The sequence below is a fragment of the Prionailurus bengalensis genome, chromosome C1 (genome assembly GCF_016509475.1).
Source record: "Prionailurus bengalensis isolate Pbe53 chromosome C1, Fcat_Pben_1.1_paternal_pri, whole genome shotgun sequence".
Taxonomy (NCBI): domain Eukaryota; kingdom Metazoa; phylum Chordata; class Mammalia; order Carnivora; family Felidae; genus Prionailurus; species Prionailurus bengalensis.
The window spans coordinates 82,464,736-82,488,587 of record NC_057345.1 but is presented as its reverse complement, the minus strand read 5'-3'; the positions used below and the strand labels follow the sequence as shown (position 1 = coordinate 82,488,587).

General features: G+C 38.6%; 1 protein-coding gene across 5 annotated transcripts in view; it reads right to left on the bottom strand.

Moving 5' to 3' along the window:
- The window catches only part of PTBP2 (polypyrimidine tract binding protein 2), an 82,964-nt gene extending 78,002 nt beyond the window's left edge, over positions 1-4,962 (bottom strand). For 4 of the 5 annotated variants that reach the window (XM_043575636.1, XM_043575637.1, XM_043575638.1 and 1 more), the window contains exons 1-2: positions 4,511-4,962; positions 2,783-2,813 (exon numbers count right to left, since the gene is read on the bottom strand). In XM_043575636.1, coding sequence (XP_043431571.1) covers positions 2,783-2,813; positions 4,511-4,518 — 39 coding nt within the window. In that variant the 5' untranslated portion in view covers positions 4,519-4,962. Of the gene's footprint in view, positions 1-2,782; positions 2,814-4,147; positions 4,173-4,510 lie in introns of those variants that run through there. The other variant, XM_043575640.1, reaches the window with a different exon arrangement.
- Positions 4,963-23,852: the final 18,890 nt, after the last annotated feature.

Genomic DNA, 23,852 nt, shown 5'->3' with positions numbered 1-23,852 from the left:
TATAACCAGAATGAAGGCTTCTTAAAACTCAATAGTAACCCAATTTAAAAAGTGGGCAGGCAATCTCAAGAGATACTTCACCAAAGATGATATGCAGCTGGCAAAAGAAAACACATGAAAAGATATTTAACATAACAGACATTAGTGAAATGCAAATTAAAACCACAAGATTACCACTTCACCCCCTCCAGAATGTCTAGAATCAGAAAGACAAGCATTGGAAAGGATGCAGAAGGACTGGAAATCTCATACCCTATTGGTGGCAATGTAAAATTATACAACCACTTTGGAAAATAGTCTGCAGTTTCTTAAAAAGTTAAGAACATATGTGTATCATATGATCTAACCATTCCCATCAGAGGTATTTCCCCAAGACAAACGAAAAGTTCACACAAAGACTTTTACAGGAATGTTCACAGCTTTATTTACAATAGTCAAAAACTGGAAAAAAACCAAATGTCCATCAAGAGTTGAATGATAAATTGCTGTATATCCATAAAATGTAATACTACTAAGCAATAAAAAGGAATGGACTATTGACAGACAACACGGGTAAATTTCAAAATAATCACAGTGAAATAAGACCAAATAAAAGGGGAGTACATATGGATTCATTTAAAATTCTATAAAATGCCAACACCCTATAGTGACAGAAAGCAGATCAGTGGTTGGAGAAAGAAAGGCAGAAGGAAGGGTTACAAAAGGGCAAAATGATATGTTCATTATCTTGATTGTGATAATGGTCTCATAGATGCTGTATACTTAAAATATGTCCAGTTTATTTTATATCAAATTGAATCTCAATAAAGTTATGTTTTTAAAAGGCAAGATGTGGGCCAGTACATGTGTTATGAATCCATCTGTGTAAGTAAGCAAGGATGCTAATGTTTGATAATATACAAAATGGTAACACCTCAGAGGGAAAAAAAGCACCAAGAAAAATTTAACATAATTACCTACACCCGAGAAACAGGACTGGGATTTGGGGAGACATACCTTCCACTTTGAATTTTTTTAAGGGCACATAGAAATATATATACAATGAGAACTTAACTACTTGTACATATGCATGACTCCAAAGCAAAAATTCTTAACCACTGTCTCAGAAAAGTTCATAAAACAAAACTTCGGTTATTCAAAATTTATATTAAACAAAGGATAAAAAATAAATGGTTGGCAATGATTTTTACATCATTTTCCATTTTTTTCTCCTCAAACCACTAATACAGAAACTGGTAGAACCAATAAACCATACCTGGACATCCAATCCTGAGTCTCCTCCTATCTCTGGGCCTACTCATGGTGGCTCCTGTCTGAATTCCTTCTCTCCTCACCCACTAACAGTGAACAACTCAGACTTGGGTCATTCATTCTTTTACAAAATTCCACAGGATACCTAACTATACATTTTACATCTTGCACTCTTGAGCTATTCCTGATTTCAAATCCTGCAACTACCTCAACTTACAAAATAACACTGCCAAATAAAAATGCCTTCCCCAGAAAAAGCTCTTTCTCCCCCAATGTACATAGTAGAAACTCAACAAATAAGCCTAAATATTAAAGCATGATAAGTGGGGAGCCTGGATGGCTTAGTTGGTTAAGCATCCAACTTTTACTCAGGTCATAACCTCAGGCTCAGGTCATGATCTCATAGTTCATAGGTTCAAGTCCCGTGTTAGGCTCTGTGCTGACAGCTCAGAGCCTGGAGCCTGCTTTAGATTCTGTCTGTCTGTCTCTCTCTCTGCCCCACACTCCAATGGTGCTCTGTCTCCCTCCCTCTCTCTCTCAAAAATAAATAAAACATTAAAAAAAAAAATTTAAAGCATGGAAAAGTATCCAGTGTACTACAGGGCAGAGGACAGAAAATAAGCAAGGAAATACAAAATATTCCCTAAAGTATTCTAAAGACTATCATAAAAAATACTGTGAAGAGTCACCATCACTATACTAAGGACACAGCCTCTCAAGACTACTCACATTTGAAAGGGGGAAATGTTACTGCATCCAACAAGTATTTGTATATCAGGTTTGGAGTATGTTGTGCCAGGCTTGAAAAATTAAAAAGACAGAAGACAAGGACCATGCCCAAACACGGCAGACAGGTTTGCAAACAAAAATTTTAACATATTATGCTGTTAAAATGTGCAACGATTCAAGGAACTCAAAGGCCTAAGTATTAGAACTAAGGTCTAAAGGAGTAGTTTTCCTGGCCAAAAAGTGAGGGAAAGATTCCAAATGATCTGTACCATAACAGCTATTTTCCTTTAATAGAAAGACAAACCAGCTCTTAACTTCTGACTCTAATTTGAAGCTAATTACTGAAACAAGTTTCGCTTGTTTTAAAGATCAAGATAACTGATTTCTAATGTGGCTCACTACTGACACATTTTAGTCTTCATAATCAAAAGTTAAAAAACACTTAGATTAATAAAATTATATGAGTTATGTCAAATCACTTATCTGCCCACTTAAAACCATAACTTCCCCTCAGAAAATTGGGATATCATTTTTATATTCACAAGTCATGTCTGAAAGCATTTTTCATTCCCTGAACACCATTCATACCTAGTTTAGAATGTTCTCACAGACTTTCTAGAAAAACTTAGTTTTGTCTATTTAGATTGTAAATTATATAATCCAACTTTTAAAATGAAATGAAACACTTTACACTTGGGTTTTGTTAACTCTAACTTTCAAAAGCTAACTTAAAAATTTCCATTGATGGTAATAGTAGATTCAGCCATTCTGTTTTCATTAGTTGCAAACAATTTTTTCCTACCTTGACGCCAACTGCAACCTCAGTGACAATTCTGTAAAGAAAAAAAAAAATAGTTTCAACCTCTTCTTTTAATGATCACTGTTGGTCTCTAAAACTTTAGGGTAGTTAACCATTCATAAATCTTCCACTAACCATGCAAATGGAAAATAGATACACAGATGGTCAGTGACAATTCTTTGTACTATTTTAAACTCAGTTTTCTAAAAATTGCTTTCAAACTTAAGATGAAATCACTAAACTCCTGGTATTTTTTAATAACCTATTAAATATCAAAAAGAACAAAACCCCAAGAAACTATAATGCCATTTCCACAAAGCTAGTATACTTAGATTAATAGTTTAAAACTTAAAACAATTCTTTAGTTATCCTGACAGAATCAGAAAACATGAATTCCAGTGCCAACTTTTGCCGTCAATTTTCATGTTAACCTGGGGAAATAGCAAACTTCTTTAGATCTAGATTTCATGTGCAAAATTATCTCTAGATAACCTCTCGGACAACTTAAGTTTGGTGACTTTGTTCACTTTGATAGGGTCTTCCCTTAATATCTTTTAAAAACACCAAACTCCAAACACTTAATTAAAATAAACTCATATCTTACAGGACTCTTCATATACTGCCGCTGATTCTAATAGATGTACTTTTTAAATGATTCGTTTTTATACCCCCAAATGGGCCCAATACAGCTCTCTTTTCGCCCTCAAGGGTGCCTCCTTTCCAACAATTAAATCATTAAGAGTCTTTTCAGATGTAGAGCATTAAGTACCAGGGAGACCCCGGTCCCGGTCGTTTCCCAAAGCCCTTGCCTTCACCTCACTCAGCATTCTATCTGCACTAGGGCTCTCAAAGATGCAGCACGGTTCTGGCTTTTTGTTTTTCCCGAAACCGGTCAAAGTGGCTAAAAAAAATGGCCCTGTGTTGACTATCTGCTCTTGTTTCTGCCATGGCTGTTGGCCTTTGCCCATGTGACTGATGCCGACCACAAACACTTGGGTTTTTCAGATGATTTAATTTCTGGGCCCTTTTGCCAAGCCTTGAACGTTTAGGCCCCCACAAAAAGGCATTTTTTTCGGTCTCCCGCCCCCACTACCAGACTCAAGTGAAAACAAAGGAGTATGACATCTGCCTTCCCCCTTCCTCCCGCCGCCGCACGCCCTCCCCGCCCCCCCCCTTCCCCAGCGGCTCCCACTTAGCTTTCCCCCGAGCTCCCGCCACCGGCATCTCCCCCAGCCTGGGCCCGCCGGGCGAGGCCGGGCAGGTGGAGGACGGCTGGGGTGCACACAGACGCCTTTCTCCCATCCCCTAACAACCCCCACACAGGCCTCTCTCTTTGGCCACAACATTCGCTCCCACAGGCGCGGCTACCCAGGGTTCGGGTCCCAGGTTACGGATCGAAATGGCTCCTAGAGGGGGCAGGGACGGGCCAGGCGTTCTGGGGTTCCCACCCCATCCCCCGCCGCCAAGTCCGTGCCCGCTCCCTCTCCGGGGTCGTCGCCCCCGCCATCGCCCCAATGCCTCTCCAGTCTACGAGCCCGCTTTCTTCTCATTTTCTCGACCAGAGCCCGCCGGGGGAAGCGAAGGGAGGGGTGTGTGCGATGGGGCGGGGGTTGGGTAACGGCAGCCCAGCCCTGGGAGGGGCCGCCGGAGGGTTTCTGGCCGACTCCGAACCGGGCCGAAGGAGGGTCCAAATCCCCTCTCACACACTTCCTTCCCGGCCCCATTACATACCCGTCCATTGCCGAACCGGACAAAGCTTCGCTCACAAGAACCGAGCCACGCAGCCAGCGAGACACACAAGCGGCTAGAAAATGGCGGCCAGGGCCCGACGGAAATTGCCGAAGGTGTCGGAGCGCACGGGGCAGCGCGCGGCAGCGGCGGCGGCGGAAAGAGCCGAGCGCGCCGGCGCCCGGCTGCGGGAGGCGAGCGGCGGGGCGCGGGGACGAGGGGGAGTGGGCGCCGTCGCCGCCGCCTCTTCCTCCGCGCGGCCGCGCGCCTGGGGCCCTCCGCCCTCCGCCCTCCGCCCTGTGGGCCCAGGCCTGCTGCGGTGGAGCAGGGCGGCCTAGCTTCTTTTTGCACGCGCCTCTGCAAAGTCCCTGATGTCTTTCTTGGGCAGCGTGGATGGAACACCTCTCAACCCTTCACACCCATTGCCCTGGATCTCACGGGGGTGGTCCCAGAACTGCACGACTGCCACCAAGCAGCCTCCACTTTTAACTCCAAACCAGGTCCCAACTTGGCCACCCTCGACCTACTTGGGCAAAGGAAAAACCATTTTATAGCTGTCCTCCTACGCCATCTTTTATTTGCAGACCCTCTCCATCCTCTCAAACACACACACACACACACACACACACACGCACACAAAACCTTTACCCCACTAAATGAAACCATTGCTTTGTACAAATCAGACTGAACCTAGATTTTTGCTTCCAGACCCTTGTAGTTCCCTGCCAACTGGGAGAGAATGTAATTCTCACCTCAGCTAATGATAATGAGCACTTAAAGGAAACAGTCACAGTACCTTGGATGGAAAAGAACACAGGGGGAGCCTTGTAATAAAGAGTAGGTATGAAAAATGCAGCGATAGTTAGGATCTACCATTTGGGAGCTCGAAAGGGAAAGTGGGGATGAGAGTGGTGCCTCAGTCTTCATTGGTTAGGGATGGAAGGAACATTGAAATGGGCCACACAAATTGACTCCCTTTTCTGTGTATCTCACAGTCTTCATTTTAATTCTAATAGTATATTGGACCTTTCCTTTAACATGTTTTTCAGGGGCTCGACAAAATTTGAACAAGCATCCATTTTGGGGAAATGTGCTTAGTGGGGTGACTCTGGCCAGCAACTTACCGTCTTCTCCATCCATCACCCCGAACTACAACACACACACACACACACACACACACACACACACACACACAGGACAAGTATTCTCTGTATTTCTCCAGTTACTCTCAGTGCCCACTCTGGGTCTATACCTCCTACATGCAACCCTGTTACTCCTTTATTGATTGGTATTTCACTGCACTAACCGGTACGTTCTATACAATTCATAAAATAATACTATTTTTAAGGTGGACTGACCTTAAAGAGCATCTTGTCCAAATATTTTGCTATAGAACTCTTAAAAGTATACAAATGTTATTTACCTCAGCGATTGGCAATCCTTAAAAAAAATCTATTTCGGGGGCGCCTGGGTGGCTCAGTCGGTGAAGTTGGGGTCATGATTCCGTTGGGGTCATGATCTCACGGTTTGTGGGTTTGAGCCCCGCATTGGGGTCTGTGCTGACAGCCCAGAGCCTGGACCCTGCTTTGAATTCTGTGTCTCCCTCTCTCTCTGCTCTTCCCCCGCTCGTGTTCTGTCTCTCTCTCTCTCTCTCTCTCTCTCTCTCTCTCTCCTTCAAAAATAAATAAACATTAAAAAAAATCTATTTCCAACAATGTCTTTGCCTTCACCATTGACTTACAATATATAAAGGACCCATTATCAGTCCTATCACTTTTCATATATTTGTGGTGTTGTACATGTATTTTCCCTCAACAATTAAATATGTAAGCTCCCAAAGGACAGGCACTCTAGCATAATTTTCTATATTCTCCATATTGACTCAATCAATATTGATGCATGGTCAAAGACAAACTGTCTCCATGAGGGGAAGCTTGTCCTTAAATGGCAAAAGATATTATAATATTCACAAAACCACGTTTTTCTCTATTTTTTCTCCTAATAAAGTACAAGAGTATGAACAAATAATAGTAAATATGATTGTTTATTTAAACCCTCCACTTTCTAGAAAAGATTTAAAGTTCTTTACAAGTCAAGACATATAAAATACTAGACGAAATATCAAAGTCAAATAAGAAGGAGTAAGACAAATGGACAAAAATATAACATGGAGTCAAAAAGAGGCTAATGTAACAATGTATATCACAAAAACATGTTGATTAAAAACTAGTTTCAGATTTGAGCTCTTTCATTTAGCAGCTGTGTGACATTAGGTATGTTCACTAACTCCTCCAGGAAAAAGTTTCTGTTACTGAAAATATGGGATTTATTACTGAAAATGAAAAAGGGATTTAAAATAGGGACTTCATCCTACATGGTTGTGAGGTCTAAATGCCTTAATGTATGTAAAGTATCTCTCTAGTTCAGTGATGGGTTATGGTAAATATTCAATAAAGACTGCTATCATCATAGTTCTTTTACTTATTAACTGTTATTCACTCGACAAGAAACCGGTAACAAATTTAGCTCTTGGATTGTTAACAATCAACAGTATTCATATAAATAAATCGATATAGAGATTTTCACAAAGGTTAAAGATGTCATTGAAGTAATTAGATTGGCTGGTATCTAGTGGAATAAATCTGGGAAAATGTCATAGATAAGTTTTGAAACCTCATCCAAATCTAAATTTACATGATTTTTATGAGTTAACCATGAGACAGATTATTAATCTCAACATTAGCACATGGCCAACCTTTGTAATATATGACAAGATTATATTAGTGTTTATGGATTCCTAAAAAAAAAAAGGCAATAAAAAGTGAGTGCCTGTACAGTATTATTTTCATACCCATATCTTTTTTCAGTGTAACAATTTGTTCTTTCCCTTCTGAGTGGTAAATGTTTTGACCTTTTACAGAGATTTACACTTATGTGAACAATGATTAAATCTAAATTTCAGTGTATGCTAAGACAAAACGAGGTCTAATATGGATGCAATAAAAGTAGGAAATAGGATCTTGTTCATAATGTCCTGATTTTATTCCTGTCTCCTCTCAACTGCATATAGTACCAAAGGCTTCCTTTAACGTTTTCATAAAGCAGTTTCTTCTTATGAGAAGAGAGAATAATAATGTGATCAGTTAGATCATTTATTTTTTTGATATTTATCTTTGAATAGGTGATATAAATTCAAAATAGATAAAGTAAATTCCAAAGGTATAAAAGCATATACAAAATGCCCAGAAAGGGTAAATACCTACAGACAAAATGGGTAATAATTGTAAATTAACATAGGTTTCTTTTTAGGCTGATGGAAATGTTCTGAAACTAGATTGTAGTGATAGTTGTACATATACCAAATATACTAAAATTTATTGAATTATATACTCAATATTGGTGAATTTCATATCATATAAATTATACATCAATAAAGCTGTTACAAAAAGAAAAAGCACCTATTTCTTCTCCCCAGCTGCTGTGTTACAGAAGCAACCCATCTTACCAGTTTATTGCATAATGTTCTAATGCATAAATTGATTAGATACATAGTATCTGTTTTTATTTCAAAGAAATAACTACAGTACACACTTCTGCAACTTATGTTTCAACTTTAAAAATATGTCATAGAAATCTTTCCTTATTGGTACATTTAGAACTGTCTCTTTCTTTGTATATGGCTGCATAATATTCCACCAAATGAGTAAATCATGATGTATTTCACTGGATCTCATTGATGAACATTTAGGTTGCCTCCAATTTTAGTATTTACAAATAATTCTGCAATCAATATTTGTGTTTCTAAGTCATTTTATACTACAAACTAAATTCCTGGGTAGAATGCATTTTTAAATTTTAAAAAATACTATCAAATTGTCTTTCAGGTTAGTGAGCCCTTGTGGGGAAATATTAGCAATTCCTATTGTAAGAAAGAGGGCTGATTTCCTTAATATATAAGGAGTTACTACAAATAAAAAAGTCAACAGCCAAATAGAAAAAATAAGTAAAGCATACAAATAGAATCTGAACAAATATTACAGAAAAATAAAAACAAAAATAAATGCTCAACCCCACTTACAATAAGAGAAATTAGAGATAAAACTGTACTCAGGTACTCTTTTTCACCTGCCAATGACCATCTATCTCCTTCCCTAGGAAACATAGCACAAAGCTTCCTGACTACTGAGAAAAAGGATTCCTTTCAAAACTATCAATCTGTGTGAAAATAGAATAAACATGCTTCTAAATACACTAAATTTATATGTCAAAAGTTTGTTCCCTATGCATTTCTTCTTTGGTATCTTCTGGAAGATGTATTTCCCAATGAGGGAATATATCAGTAAAGAAAATATGGTATCCTGGAAGCCAGACATCCAACGTGTAAGAGAGGAGAAATAAATTAGATATTGATCAAAGAACACTCAGGCCAACAGCTACACAGCTATATAGCAGTTCTTGGGTTCCAGTATGATAGGAGACCAGAGGGCCCCAGGAAAGATGTCTCTAAGACAAAACAACTTATATAGACCAAAAATGTCTGACTATATTGAGCAGTTTTGTAATGCTGTTGGCAAGCATAGGGTAAGAAATTAACTCAGATAAATAAAAAGTTGTAAGGAAATAAGTCACAGTGCACTCTATGGATCAGTTGTAAAAAATAGCTATGTCTTCACACAATGTGAGCACTGAATATTAACAAAATTAATATTATGAAACACTATCATGAGAGGATAGAAGACAAGTATGGATGTGTGCGTGTGTGTATGTGTGTGTGTGTGGTGGGAATATGAATTCTCATACTCCAAAGTAGAAAGTCAACAGATAATGTCTAGAATTGATAGGTGAGAAAATAGCAAGTGAGTATATTATTCAGAAGCATAGAGGTAAATACCAGAAAAATCAGGGAAAAGAGTTCAAAGTGGTTGTTTCTAGGGCATGGTACTTGGGGATAAGGAAAGGGTGAGACAGAAGAGTATAGTTTTGGTTTTGTTTATTTTGTGATAAATCTTCCAGAACTATTTACTTGTTAAGCTTTGTGCATGTGTTACTTTGATAAAAATACATTTTACATTAAAAAACGAAAGGATTAGATGGCAGTGAGCAAAGGACTGTCTTTGCACAAACATTGCCTCTTTTGTATTCAGCAAAAGTGACTGCTTATCTACATGCTCACTGAAAAAAGCTCAGCATAGCTGGCTGTCCTTCCTATACTGTGCATATAATAGAGATTATTCTTGGAAGAGAACACAATAGTTTGAGTGGATCAGCAGTTTTTAGAATGATCATGCATAAAGAACTAAAGTAGGGAAGAGAATGAGAAAAGTAAAGAAAAATACACAGAAAAGTAAAAGGTGAAAAAGCATGCTATATACAAAGGCAACAACATCATTTTGCTTTAAAATATTGTAAACTCTGAAATGTTATAAATATATTATAAAATCTGCATTATGATTCACGTAGCTTTATGTAAATAGCCACATAAATGATAACTGACAAGTGATTTGCAAATAAAAATGCAGGTTTTCAGCTCATTCCTGGAATGAGTAGCTCTTCCTGACTAAATTCTTCTTTGATAACTTCACAAAGAAAGAAACCAAATAACAGATGGAAACCATCGGCCTTTTCAAAATCTTTTAATATTTCTAAAGTTTCCTAAGTAGTTTGAATACATTTGCTCCTTAACACTGGAAATGAAAAACCGAGAAATGAGAGCTGAAAATAGTTCAGATTTGGTTAAATCTCTTAATTATTTTACAATAGATGTCTCTCTTGGAGCATTGTCACCTCCGTCCATGATCCCCGGACCCCCTACACCCACTTTCTATTAGAGAAACAAAGTGGCTTTTTAAGAAAAGAAAGAAGAATATGATTTTGTCCTTATTTAATATTCACAATGAAGTATGTTTACCAAATTTGCAAATGACAGATAACCTGTGTCAGGAAGATAGAACCCACATTCAAGATGATATTGAAAGGAATGTAAGCTCTCATATTTAGGTTAAAAGAAACAGCTAAAGGGGTGCCTGGGTGGCTCAGTTAGTTAAGTGCCCGACTCTCGGTTTCGGCTCAGGTCCTGATCTCACGGTTCATGAGTTCAAGCCCCACATGCGGCTCTGCACTTACAGCGCAGAGCCTGCTTGGGATTCTCTCTCTCCCTCTCTCTCTCTGCCCCTCCCCTGCTTGCATTCTCTCTCTGTCTCTCTCAAAATAAATAAATAAACCTTAAAAAAAAATAAAGAAACAGCTGCAAAACACTCTACACATTAGGGGATATATGGTTTGATGACACAACCTCTAAAGAAATCATAAAGCATCGAGCAAAAACAATTACGATCTTAGGATTTGTTAATGGAATGAAAGTATTCTACTCAAATTTTGCCCATAGATTATGTTTACTTAGAATAAGTGCTAAGAAAACAGTAATCATTAGACCGGTATATTTCTGGAGGGCATTATTGTTGGCAGCTCAATGTTCATTCTATTCTCTACTGTGGAGTAGTTGAGCCTTTATTTCCAGCTTCATGGAGAAGCCAATCAAGGTAATCATTGGCCTTCCATAGTGATAGTTTCGGGTGATTCTTAGTTAAGGCCAATCAGAATATGGCATTTCTTTGAGCCCAGGGATTGGTTCAGGAGTGGGTCTATCAGCATGAAATTTGCTATCATTTGATGAGGGTAATAATCATCATCTCCCTCTTGATGGACACAAATGCGGAGGTATGCAGCTCTGATCATTGCAAACAACCACACTATAATCACAAAATGAACTTACCTAAATGTAAAACCTACAGAAAGACAGAAAGAAACTTTTACCTCCCAACAATCTATTTTGAGTAGGAGATAGGAAGACTCTTTTTAAATGTAGGTAAGGTCGTGTCACTCTTGTGCTCAGACCCCTGAAATGGAACCTGATTTCATTCTGAGTAAAAGGCAGGATCCTTATAAAAACTTATAATCCTAGATGATCTGGTCCCCTGTCCTCTGTCTTCAATCCTGATGACTTTCCCCTTCGCTCGTTCTTTGCCCTGTGCTAGCCTTTTTTGCTGTTCCTGGAACATGCCAAGCACTGTCTTTCCTTAGGGCCTTCATTTAAACTGTTTCTCTGCTCTTCCTGCAAATACTTTTGCCTACTTCCCATGCCTCCCCCAATTCTCTCTTCTTTAAGCCTTTATTCAAATCTCAGGGAGATGCACCCTGATCACACTACTAAATACAGCCACCTGCCACCCTGCTCCAATCATCTCAGTCCCCTTTTCCTTGCTCTACTCTTTTTATTAAAGGCACTTACCACATTCTAATGTACCGTGTAGTTTATTTTTTTATATGTATTGCTTACCATCTGTCCCCCTCTCATTGGAATATAAGCTCTAGAATGGCAGTTTGTTTTGGCCTTGATGTATTTCAAGCACCTAATACAAATGTCTGTCACAGAGTAGATGCTTCTCAAGCATTTGCTGAAGAATGAATGAGGAAGGGATCTGCTGGATCACCTAGTTTCTGAAGACTGACTCTAGTAGACTTGCCAGTGATGTGAGCCAGGGTGATTCCTTTATTGCTTTATACATTTAGAGTAGGAACGTCTTTTTTAGACAATCAAAAGCAAACTGGCTATTAAAATAGCAAAGGATGGGGGATCCATATCCGAAAAAGAATGTTTGAAGGAGTTGGAGATGTTGACCCTGGGGAAAACCAGTGAAGAACATGTTAGTCGTCCTCAAATAAGTGAAGGGCTGTCATGTAAAAAGAGGACTTAAGCATATTATTTATTGTTCCACAAAGTAGAAGGGATTAAAGTTATAGAGAGGCAAATTTCAGCTCAGTGCAAGAATGAACCTTCTAACAATAAAACTGCCTCACAGTGGAATGAGCGGCCTCATGCTTTAGTCAGCTCTCTGTTATATGCTCAAGCAGAGGCTGAATGTATCTATCAGAGAGAGGATGTAAGAGATCACTGCACAGGGCAGTGGATTGAACTAGGTGATTTTTTGAGTCCCTTTCTACTATTGAATTTGGTATGAAGTGTTTTGATGGGGGCACTTATAGAATATTTGCTTAGCCCCAAAATACATGTTCTTTCTCTGTGAACTCTCTCTCTCTCTCAATTCCTTGACTCTCTTCACATGATGGGCTTTCAGCAGCCATATTTGTAATGCGAGAGCCCAGTTCCTATGGCCATAGCTAATTAGGCCAAGAATGGGCAGCCTAGCAAAGTATGTCAATCAAATTCTTCCACCTAGAAACTTAGATACAGGAGGAAAAACTCTCAGTCAGTGTTCTTAAGTGATTAGAAAGGCAACACCCTAACTCAGAAGTACTGGACAACTATATTCTACTGTGTGAGTTAGGAATGGAGATAACTGGTCTGCATGAAGGAATAAAAGACTGAAGCTGATACAAAGAGAGAGCAACACTAACAAAGGCTATATTGCCTGTCTATCAGGCTTTCCAGTTTCTAGGTCCTGTTCTTCCTAAGGTGTAATGATGTTCTCACCCATGAGTCTAACTAACTCTTTTCACTTTCTTTCTATTTCTTTTCTGTAAGCCATTCAAGTTGTTTCTATTACTTGCAACCAAAGGGTTATAATCAGTAAACAGTTTATTGTGTTTTTAACTACTGTATCTCTGTACAGGATCCCCATTTATAAACTAAATCTTCTATCATTTATATAAAATGGGTAAAAATAAGATTCTCTCTTATTACATATTACATATATACATATACATATTACTTATTAATTGAAACTGCATACACTGTCAATTAATTGAAAAAAACAAGTTGTATGACATTTCTTTTAATGTATCAGTTGCCTAACTATCATTTCTATCATGTTAATACTTGACATAAAGCTTTAAAAACTGTGATAACAGTTCTATTATGTTGAGTATTTTGGGACTTAACAAATGCACTGTATATTTCTATTTGGGTACCTTAACGTTATTATTGCTATTATTATGCCCTACTCACTTGGTAATATTTTCTGTTCTTGTCCTTTACTTAGCTTTTTTATTCTTTCAGGTTTAGCTGTTGGTGGTACTGTGAACATGATAAAACAGGTGTTATCTAAACATTTAAAAAAACTGGGAGTGACACATAAGTGCAAGAGTAGGGAGGAAGGGCTTTTTCATTGATGCCATTTACCAATAACTGGGAGCAGTGACTACTAAGGTTACTCCCCCACCTCAAGCGTTGGGGTCCAGGAAAGTATACATAAAGAAACAACCAGAACCTTTTGGCTAGGTCTCCACCAAGAGAACTGATCTCACAGAAGTCAGATTTGGCCCCTAAGTAAATGGTTTCACCTCTACCAGTCTCCCCTCCCTCAGTGCATGGGAACAGAGTCTCTTTGGGAGAAAAACTCTGATTTGCTATGTTTGTTGATTTTCATGACATAAATACTTCCACAAGGTTGATTTCAAGCTACAAGTGTGACTAAACATGGAAAAAGTGAGCATAGTTGGCTCTTGAGGGCATGTTTAAGCTGGCTCTAGCACACCACTGAGATAGGCTGCCTTGTATCTAGAACCCACTGCCAAAGACAGTCAGCCTCAGGCAGTGCCTTCTGTCTTGAATGCTCTTCTTCACATTTTTTAACTTAATGTTTATTTACTTTTGAGCCAGAGAGTGTAAGTTGGGGAGGGGCAGAGAGAGAGAGACAGAGAGAGACAGAGACAGACAGACAGACTCTAAAGCAGGCTCCAGGCTCTGAGCTGTCAGCACAGAGCCCAACGCAGGGCTTAAACTCACAAACCATGAGATCATGACCTAAGCCACCCAAGCACCCCTCTTCTTTACATCTTTACAGGGTTTTCTCCTTTATTTCATTCAAGTCTTGCTCAGAAGACTTCATTCAAGTCTTGCTCGGGTAGGCCTTCTTGGAGAGTTCTATTTAAAATACCAACTCTAGGGGCGCCTGGGTGGCGCAGTCGGCTAAGCGTCCGACTTCAGCCAGGTCACGATCTCGCGGTCCATGAGTTCGAGCCCCGCGTCAGGCTCTGGGCTGATGGCTCAGAGCCTGGAGCCTGTTTCCGATTCTGTGTCTCCCTCTCTCTCTGCCCCTGCCCCGTTCATGCTCTGTCTCTCTCTGTCCCAAAAATACATAAACGTTGAAAACAAAAATAAAAAAAAAATAATAATAAAATACCAACTCTAAATAAATAAATAAATAGGTGGCTGTATCCCATCACTCCATTTCCTTCCTCATTTTCTCTTCTTAGGAATTAACAGCCTAACATATTGTGTATCTATATGTTTAGTTGATTATTATTTGTCTCATCTCCCAAAATGCAACTGACGAAGAGAGCAGTGAATTTGCATTTTTTGTTCTTTGCTGCCCTCCCAACACCTAGAACAATGCCTGACACAAAGTACATAGTCAACAAATAATTATGGAATGAATTAATGGATAGACTTTGTTAAATCAAGTGGCAATCGTCTCTACATCCTAAGTGCTTAGCACAGTCCCTGGACCAGAATTGGCACTCAATAACAATGTTTGAATATATGAATAAGTAATTACATAGATATATAAGACAAATGAGCAAGAGTGGGAAGTTAGAAGAAAGTTCATTTAGGAACACTATATTTCTAGTGATATGCCTGCATACCAGATGGCAAATCTGTTCTTCCTTATCTTGTTTCATAGCATGGAAGACTGACACACAGAAAAACAAGTTGACTTTACCTACATACACAAGATGTGCTGTGTTTCTGTAAGGCTAGTAGGTCAACTCAGAAATGAAAGTTTGGATTTGAACCAGTCTGATGTAATGGAAAGAGCGATAGACTGACAATTTAGGAGAGTTTGCTCCTCCTCTAGCTGCCTAAACTGAGTAGGATGAATCATTTAACTTTTTTTCTTACATTAGGTAAAATATCCCATTCAAACAAAGTAATTTTCTATTCCAAAGGTTTTCATTCATGTTGTTGTTAGTGAGCTAAAGTTACTTAACTAATCCTAGTTTAAACATATATATAATATAGCTTACTATATGAAATATAAGATATTCATTCATTCATTCAACAAATATGTATTATTCAATAAACATTTATTTATTCATAAACATTTATTTGACCACCCTATTTAATAGCGTAAACTGTCCCCTTCACACACCTGATCCTTTTTACTCTACATTCATTTTCTCGTAACATCTTCCAAGCTAGGAAATATTTTCCTCATTTATTATGTTGATTTTTTATTTTTTTTTCTTCCCCCACAACCTCCTCCCGCTGGCAACTCACAAGGGAAAAAACTTACTTTGTTCACCAATGTATCCTAAGCACTTAGAAGAGTACCTGGCACTCAATAAATATTTATTAAATGAATGAAATTTATACTCTCTATGTTTCAGACACGATTTTGGGGACTAGAGATACAGTAGAGAACAAAACAAAGACTCTGCTCTCAAGGAACTTACATTCCAGGGGGAGAGACAGAAAAAAAAATTATATATATATGTGTATTTCAGAAAATGATAACTGCTATGTAGAAAACTAGCAAGGCAGGGTAGAATGAGGGTAATAGATGAGAATTGAGTGATATGTTTCAATAGGGAGATTAGCAAAGGCCATTCTGATAAGATGACATTTAAGCGGAGACTTAAAAGAAGATAAAGATAGCAGAATGAGCCTGTAGGCTTGGTAGTCCAGACCCATAAAGATGCAGAAATACATTCACTGTGGCTGTTCAAAATTTTTGAAAATTAAGTTATCTAATGTGTGTTTATTAAAAAACTACCATGTTTCAGTCTCTGTGCAAGCTACTGAAAACAAACAAGCAAACAAAAAAATCCAACTGTCCTCAGCCTCAAGTTAATTAGACTTCTGGTAGAGAGAAGATATGAGGAAATCAGGCATTAAAATTCGGTGCAAAAAACCCCAAAAATTCAGCGCAGTACCAGCACAACTAGGTAAAGCACAAAGGAGGTCTCCACCACAATTTTTCCTTTTTAATGTAAGCTGGAGAGGGTTGAAGATACACGATCAGGATTTCTGGGTGGTTGAAGCTTTAACTGTTAGGTTGCCAATAGATGAGGCTGGAAAGGCATCACTGATATAGAAACAGCATTTGCAAATCAGGGAGTCAGAAGAGAGAATAAAGTGTTCGGAACCGGTACACAGAGAGATGATAATAGTGTTGAAGATTTGGGTGTAAGAAATGGAGAGTGAAGAGGAAACCTGATCCTCAAATGTCTGTGTAAGACATGCTGATGAGTTTGAACCTTAAGGGAAATGCAGCAGGGAGTTGTTGGAAGGTTTTAAGCAGAGGAGGACATGAGGTCTTTATAAGATACTTGGGTAGAGATTTAGGGTACACATTGAAATTTTAACTTTTTGAAGTCATAAGACTTTCTTAAAATTGTTATCTATTTGCCACATTTGATATCTCAAAAGGGAAAAAAGCAAATACAAAGAATTTATAGTTTCTCTTTAACATTGAAATACATAAAGGATACTTAAGCTTCAAGATATTTATGTTAAAATTAATCTTTCAGGACACTTAGTATAGCCTGGAAACTATCTTTGATATGAAGCTTCTTTAATAGGCCAATAAGATATTTTCCCACCTATAGTATTCCTGATAATATGATAATATTGCCTTGATTTTACCTTGGTTAATGGGCTAATGGACTTGCTTTTGATATTAATTAGAAAAAGTTTATTTATATCTCATAAAAAGTTATCTTGTTCTCACATTTTCAAATGCAGAGAGTTTTGTTAAGTTTGGGGAGGAATAAACAAAATCTTGTCCTTTGAAGGGTAGAAGACTTTGCCACCCAAAACATGCCACTTTGGCATAAGGATGATTTTGAGCTGAAGGCAATCGAAAAAAAGCAAATATGAAAAAAAGCTCTCCTCCTATTTATCTAAAAGCAAGACATAAATTTACAAAGATGCCCTTCCTCCCCCTCCCCCAGGAAGAACACATAAAGAACAACTTTAGCCCCTTATCAGCCTGGAGACAGCACCTGAGGAATCTACATAACAAACTTTACTAACCAGCCTTTATCTACCGTTAGTTTCCCAGATAGTTGTCTTCCCATGATTTGAGCCCTAGAATCTCGAGGTATTTTCCCTTTGTCTTGCAGCTGCTCTAAAAAAATTATTATTGCATTGTTATAATGCTATACCCAAGGTCTAGCCACCCCTTTGAGTTACTAATCCCTGAGTTTCTCTCAGATACATGTGAAATATACATGTTAGTAAACTTCTGTTTGTTTTTCTCTTGTTAATCTGTCTTTTGTCTGTCTAATTTACTGGGTTCCAGTTGGAGAACTTATGGTAGGCAGGGGAAGTGGTTTTCTTTCTCTTTTTCTTTTCTTTTTCTTCTTCTTTCTTTCTTTCTTTTTTTAATCTTTCCCTGTATCCCATTGGGCACAAGTAGTTAAAAAGAAGATACCAATCTGGTCATTCAGATGTTATATGTGCTATGGAATGCTTTGTGACCAATTAGGGTATATTTTAAGATAGGTTTTAATAGTTTATACAATATATCTTTGGACTTTCTTGTACTCATGTCAAGTATGGCCACATCTTCTGGAACTCCTTCCCAATATCACTAAAAAGACAAAAAAAAAAAAAAAAGGAAAAAAAGAGAACTTAAAAACTACAATAAAACCTTTCAAAATACTCCTCACAATATTCTGATTTTGTGTGATTTAGAACTTCTGAGATTGAGTTAAATTGGAATAGAGTTCATCTTTGTCAAAAATAATTCCTTGCTTATGAACAGTACAATTTAATTGTATTAGTGTTAGCAGAATGTTTAAAATAATGTAGATTATCAACTGTTTCTAAGCACCTTCAATACCCTCAAGTACTTTCAGAAGTTGTTAATTTGCATACAGTTGATATGCTAATTATAATTAATCTTTGAATAATTCTTATCTATTCGTTAAATCAGTCCCCAAGGATTTTTATTAGTCAACATATTGTTAGCTGTAAGCTTGAGTTGCTTAAGACTTGATAGCTGAATGAGTACTGCAAAATTGTGACATGTTTTCTGCCCTTTATCTCTGTCAAATGAACTTGGATAATTTCTTTTTCTTTAGTTACTATTCCAACTTGTTTGGTACCTCTTTGTTTAGGATGCAACACCATTATGTCTGCTGAAAATATCCACCTCCAGTGTAATTAAAAAAAAAGTGTTTATTTGAGAGAGAGAGCATGAGTGAGGGAAAAGGCAGAGGGGTGGGGGTGGTGAAGAGAATCCCAAGCAGGACCCATGCTGCCGGCACAGAGCCCGACAAGGGGCTCAATCCCATGAACTGAGATCATGACCTGAGCTGAAATTAAGAGGCGGCGTTCAACCAACTGAGCCACCCAGGCAGTGCTACAGTGTAATTTTTGAAGACATAATTATTAACAAAACTAAGAAAAGTATGGTTTCCATCTTACGGGGTTCAGGACATGGTATCCCAAAATATGAGAATTCGGCATTTGAATGTCTTAAGCTGGAGGATTTTGAGAAAAGGGCAGAAGAAGGAAGATGACTTGCCACCATCGTCCTTACCCTTCTTCCCTGAAACAACTCGTGAAACTCCCATGTAAAAAATATTCTTCCTGTACAAGGAAGAAGGGTGACATTCTTATAACCAGAGATGGGGAATTTGAGGTCAAGAAATCTGTACAAACCTTGTTAAACTTATGCTTATCTTGTAGTTACTTCTTCACCACTTGCTACCCAAACCCAAACCTCTATATCTTACCAATTCTTCATGAATTCATTGTTTCATTCTTCAAAAAGGAACACCTTCCTACTCTGGTCTTTTCTTTAGGTCTTCATTCTCCTGTGAAGGCCCCCGTGTACACGTAAAATGTCAATAAAATGTGTATGCTTTTCTTCTGTTAATCTGTCTTTATCAGTTTAATTGTCAGACTCAGCCAGGGATCCTAACAAGGTTGAGGAAAACTTTCCTATTCACATCTCATCAGCTCCCAGTATAATCTAAAATTAAAAAATAAAAAACAAAACACAAACTAAACCTTGCCCAACACATTTTCCTATACTTGGAAGCATTTCATTGAAAAAAAAATGTGGTGCCCCAGCTTTGCTGTCATCTTAAACACAAATTTAATATGATTGGTTAATCCAGCATTAGCTCCAAAAGTGACCAACCTGACAAATTTTTTTCCAGATAAGGTTCTGGACCAGAGGAGAACTGAGAGCCAGCGTTCACCTTTCAGAACAGATGCCTATCAGTTTTGGCACAGGGTTGTTACAAGGGTATAATAGTTCTGGAATGCACACATGTTTCTGGTTATACAGTCTCTCTTGGAAAATTTACATGTGCTATCACAGTACTCTAATGTTTGAAAATGTCGTGCCCTTGTTATTTGAAAATGACAGTGCTGAGCTGTGCTTTGTGTTGTTTATTTGAAGGCAGTGAAAGGTCAGAGATCCAGTCGCTCTTTTCCTTCTGTTCTTCTTGTAAAAGGTAGCATTCATCCTCAAGGAGGATGACTCAGAATAGAGTTATCTATTGAATGCTTTGTATGTATAAGGCATATGATAGGCAGTCAGGAGATACAGAGGGATCAGTCTGAATCCTGCCCTTAGAAGCTATCATGGGGCTTTCCTGCCTCTGAAGGTGAACTTGTCAGGGATCGCTAATGTCCAGTCCTAGAAACTGAAATTCTCATGATCTACCCTGCTTCCAGATCCTATGTCTGTATTTCCTGCATTTGTACATCTTGCATTAACCTGTATGTGAAATTCAGTCCCTTGTGTAGTTGACATAATAAATTAGTTTCCACTAAGTCTTTGCGAGAATGTCCCTGAATATTTAGCGATGACCGTGAGGAGTTGTTATATTGTATTGGGGTTAGACATCAGTAGCCCCTCTCTCTTCCTTCCTTCTTTCTTCTTGTTTTTGTACTCTTTCCTTCTCTGTTGAAGCAAACCAAAATTTCCTCCCTCTCTCATGCATATCATTTTAGTGAGCATCATTTATTGCTTCAATATACATTTGGGGGTCTCACTCACAACTCCAAGAAATAATTCTTCCAAATAATACTATACTTTGTTCTTCCCAAGAGAACCCTTGGGGGACTGATTTTACCTCTCCCCCTTATAGGAGATGAGAGAGAAGTTTTAAAAGGTGGATTTTGATTATCTAAAGAAAGCTTTGAATTGCTACTCAGAAAAACTCTGAAACCCTACCCTCTCAACTCAATGCAACAAAAACTGAATAGGAACTTCAAGCTATCATCTTCTCTTTTCTACACCTGAGCGGTTGGACACCACTAGGCAAAAAATCTCCCAGTCTTACAGATGCTGCCGCCATAAAATCATAATTTCAAACTGCAGCCGGATCCTTGGCTTCTCCTACTAATCCCTTGAGCTTCCTTTCCCTCAACTACTACTCCAAATCTGTACAAATCTCATCCAATTCTCCACTCACTTTCAGCCCACTTTCATTGACAAAACTTAGGCCATTGTGCAGAAATTCTCCGAATTTTCAGATCTCTCACCTACAAAATAATTTATATAAACCATTCACATGTATTCCTTTCCTCTAGTTTTGAGCATGAAGGGTGTCTCTTCCAGTTCCTTGATGCTATACCATCTGGGCCCTTGATCCATCAATTACTCCCTCACCTCTATCATTAAACTTTGTTTAGGGGTAGGCATCTTTTTTTTTTTTTACTTTCATTCTTTTTTTTTTTAATTTTTTTTTCAACGTTTATTTATTTTTGGGACAGAGAGAGACAGAGCATGAACGGGGGAGGGGCAGAGAGAGAGGGAGACACAGAATCGGAAACAGGCTCCAGGCTCTGAGCCATCAGCCCAGAGCCCGACGCGGGGCTCGAACTCCCGGACTGCGAGATCGTGACCTGGCTGAAGTCGGACGCTGAACCGACTGCGCCACCCAGGCGCCCCTCATTCTTTTTTTTTTAATTAATTTTTTAAAAATTTGCATCCAAGTTAGTTAGCGTATGGTGCAACAAAGATTTCAGGAGTAGATTCCTTAATGCCCCTTACCCATTTAGCCCATCCCCCTTCCCACAATCCCTCCAGTAACCCTCTGTTTGTTCTCCATATTTATGAGTCTCTTCTGTTTTGCCTCCTCCCTGTTTTTATATTATTTTTCTTTCCCTTCCTTTATGTTCATCTGTTTTGTCTCTTAAACTCTTCATATGAAGTCATATGATATTTGTCTTTGACTGACTAATTTCACTTAGCATAATACCCTCCAGTTCCATCCACATAGCTACAAATGGCAAGATTTCATTCTTTTTGATTGCTGAGTAATACTCCATTGTGTGTGTGTATATATATACCACATCTTCTTTATCCATTTATCCATCGATGGACATTTGGGCTCTTTCCATGCTTTAGCTATTTTTGATAATGCTGCTATAAACATTGGGGTGCATGTGTGCCTTCAAGACAGCACACCTGTATCCCTTGGATAAATACCTAGTAGTGCAATTGCTGGGTTGTAGGGTAGTTCTATTTTTAGTTTTTTGAGGAACGTCTATACTGTGTTCCAGAGTAGCTGCACCAGCTTGCATTCCCAGGCATATAAATTTTTATTTCTTTGTTTGTTTGTGTGCTTGCTTTTTATTTTATGGTAACACTGTGCCCACCAGAATATGTTTACCTCACAATGGTTAAAATACAAAATGTGAACTTCATAATTCCAACATTTTATCCTTACTCTTAGCAAAACTGTTAATCTGTATTGTGAACTATTTCATACATACTGTATGCAGATGTTCATAAACAGTTTAGAGAATGAAATTAAGACCTTCTGGGTTAACAAATAATGGCCAAGATCCTGAGTAAATCCCTGGTAGCAACAAGGTTCACCAGTCTGGACATCTGGCTCAGCTATACTGGGGACATGATCCTTGAGCTACAGCAGAAATAATAGCCTCAGGAAGTAGGCCATGCTATGTTTTCTTTTTCTAAGATTTCAGCGTTCTATCTCCAGCTTTCAGGAGTACATCAGACTGAACATACTTTTGTACAGTGATATCAGGGTTCTCAACTAATATAGCAGCAGTACCTGGAGGGGAAAACAGAAACTTCCCTAACAAAGAGTCAAGACAGGTCAACCACGGTTAATAATCCGGGCTAGGCTCATAAGCATCCTTGGCCATTAAAGAGTAACTGGAACCTGACTTGCCCTCCTACCATTAACAACAACAACAACAACAACAACAACAACAAACAGAAAACTTGAAAAAATATATAAAGAAACAACTGTTTTCATATATTGGGCAACAGGCAGTGCATGACTGAGAAAAAAAATAAATGAGGCAAACCTTATGATCACTCCAGCTTTGTGCCTGAAGGCACTTTCTGGAATATGGTAAGAAGAAAGGTAAGCAAAACAGAAAATGACACTCTCAATAAGCTGAGGTGACAGATACGAGATTTAAGAGAGGCAAAACACCTGCAGTTTGAACTGATGAGAACTGGAAAGAAAGAAGAACAGAGAAAGAGCTCCAAAACACTTCAAGAGTTATCCTTGAGTCTACCAGTGAACACTGAGCTACACATGCATAGGCTTAAACTCCATAAGGCTGGTCAAAAATGATTGAGGATCTATAAGCTGAGCAATTCCCATTACTCACACAGGGCCAGGAGATTCACAGGACTGGGAGAGAGTTGAGTTGTAATAAGCTATAGTAGAGAGCCCTTGTTGAACTCCTTGGGCATTCAATAGGAACCCCAGAAAGGTCATACCTTAACAGTAGGGCTCACTAGCACTAGTGTTAAGAATACTCTTGGGGCACGTGGGTGGCTCAGTTGGTTAAATGTCTGACTCTTGATTTTGGCTTAGGTCATGATCTCATGGTTCATGAGTTTCAGCTCTGAGTTGGGCTCTGCATTGACAGCATGGAGCCTGCTTGGGATTCTCTCTCTCCATCTCTCTGTCTGCACTTCCTGTGCTTGTGTACACATGCACATACTCTCTCTCTCAAAAAAAAAGATCATCCCTGCCCAAGTTACCAAAAAAAAAAAAAAAAAAAAAAGGAAGAGTTACACAGTTACACTGAGAGACACCTGGGTGGCTCAGTTGACTGAGCAACTAACTCTTGATTTTAGCTCAGGTCATGATCCCAGGGTTGTGGGATTGAGCCCCATATTGGGCTCTGTGCTGAGCATGGAGACTGAGATTTTCTTTTTCTCTCCCTCTACCCCTCTCCCCTGCTTGTGCTCCCTCTCTCTAAAATAAAGAAAAATCACATGAAAATTTTAGCACTGAAAAAGACAATATTTGAGATGAAAAAAAAACCTGATTTGTTGGGCTTAATGGAGTTTTTAGACACTGAAGAAGGAAAGATCAGTGAACTCGAAGACATAGAAATCAATAGAAACTCTCCCAGTTGATA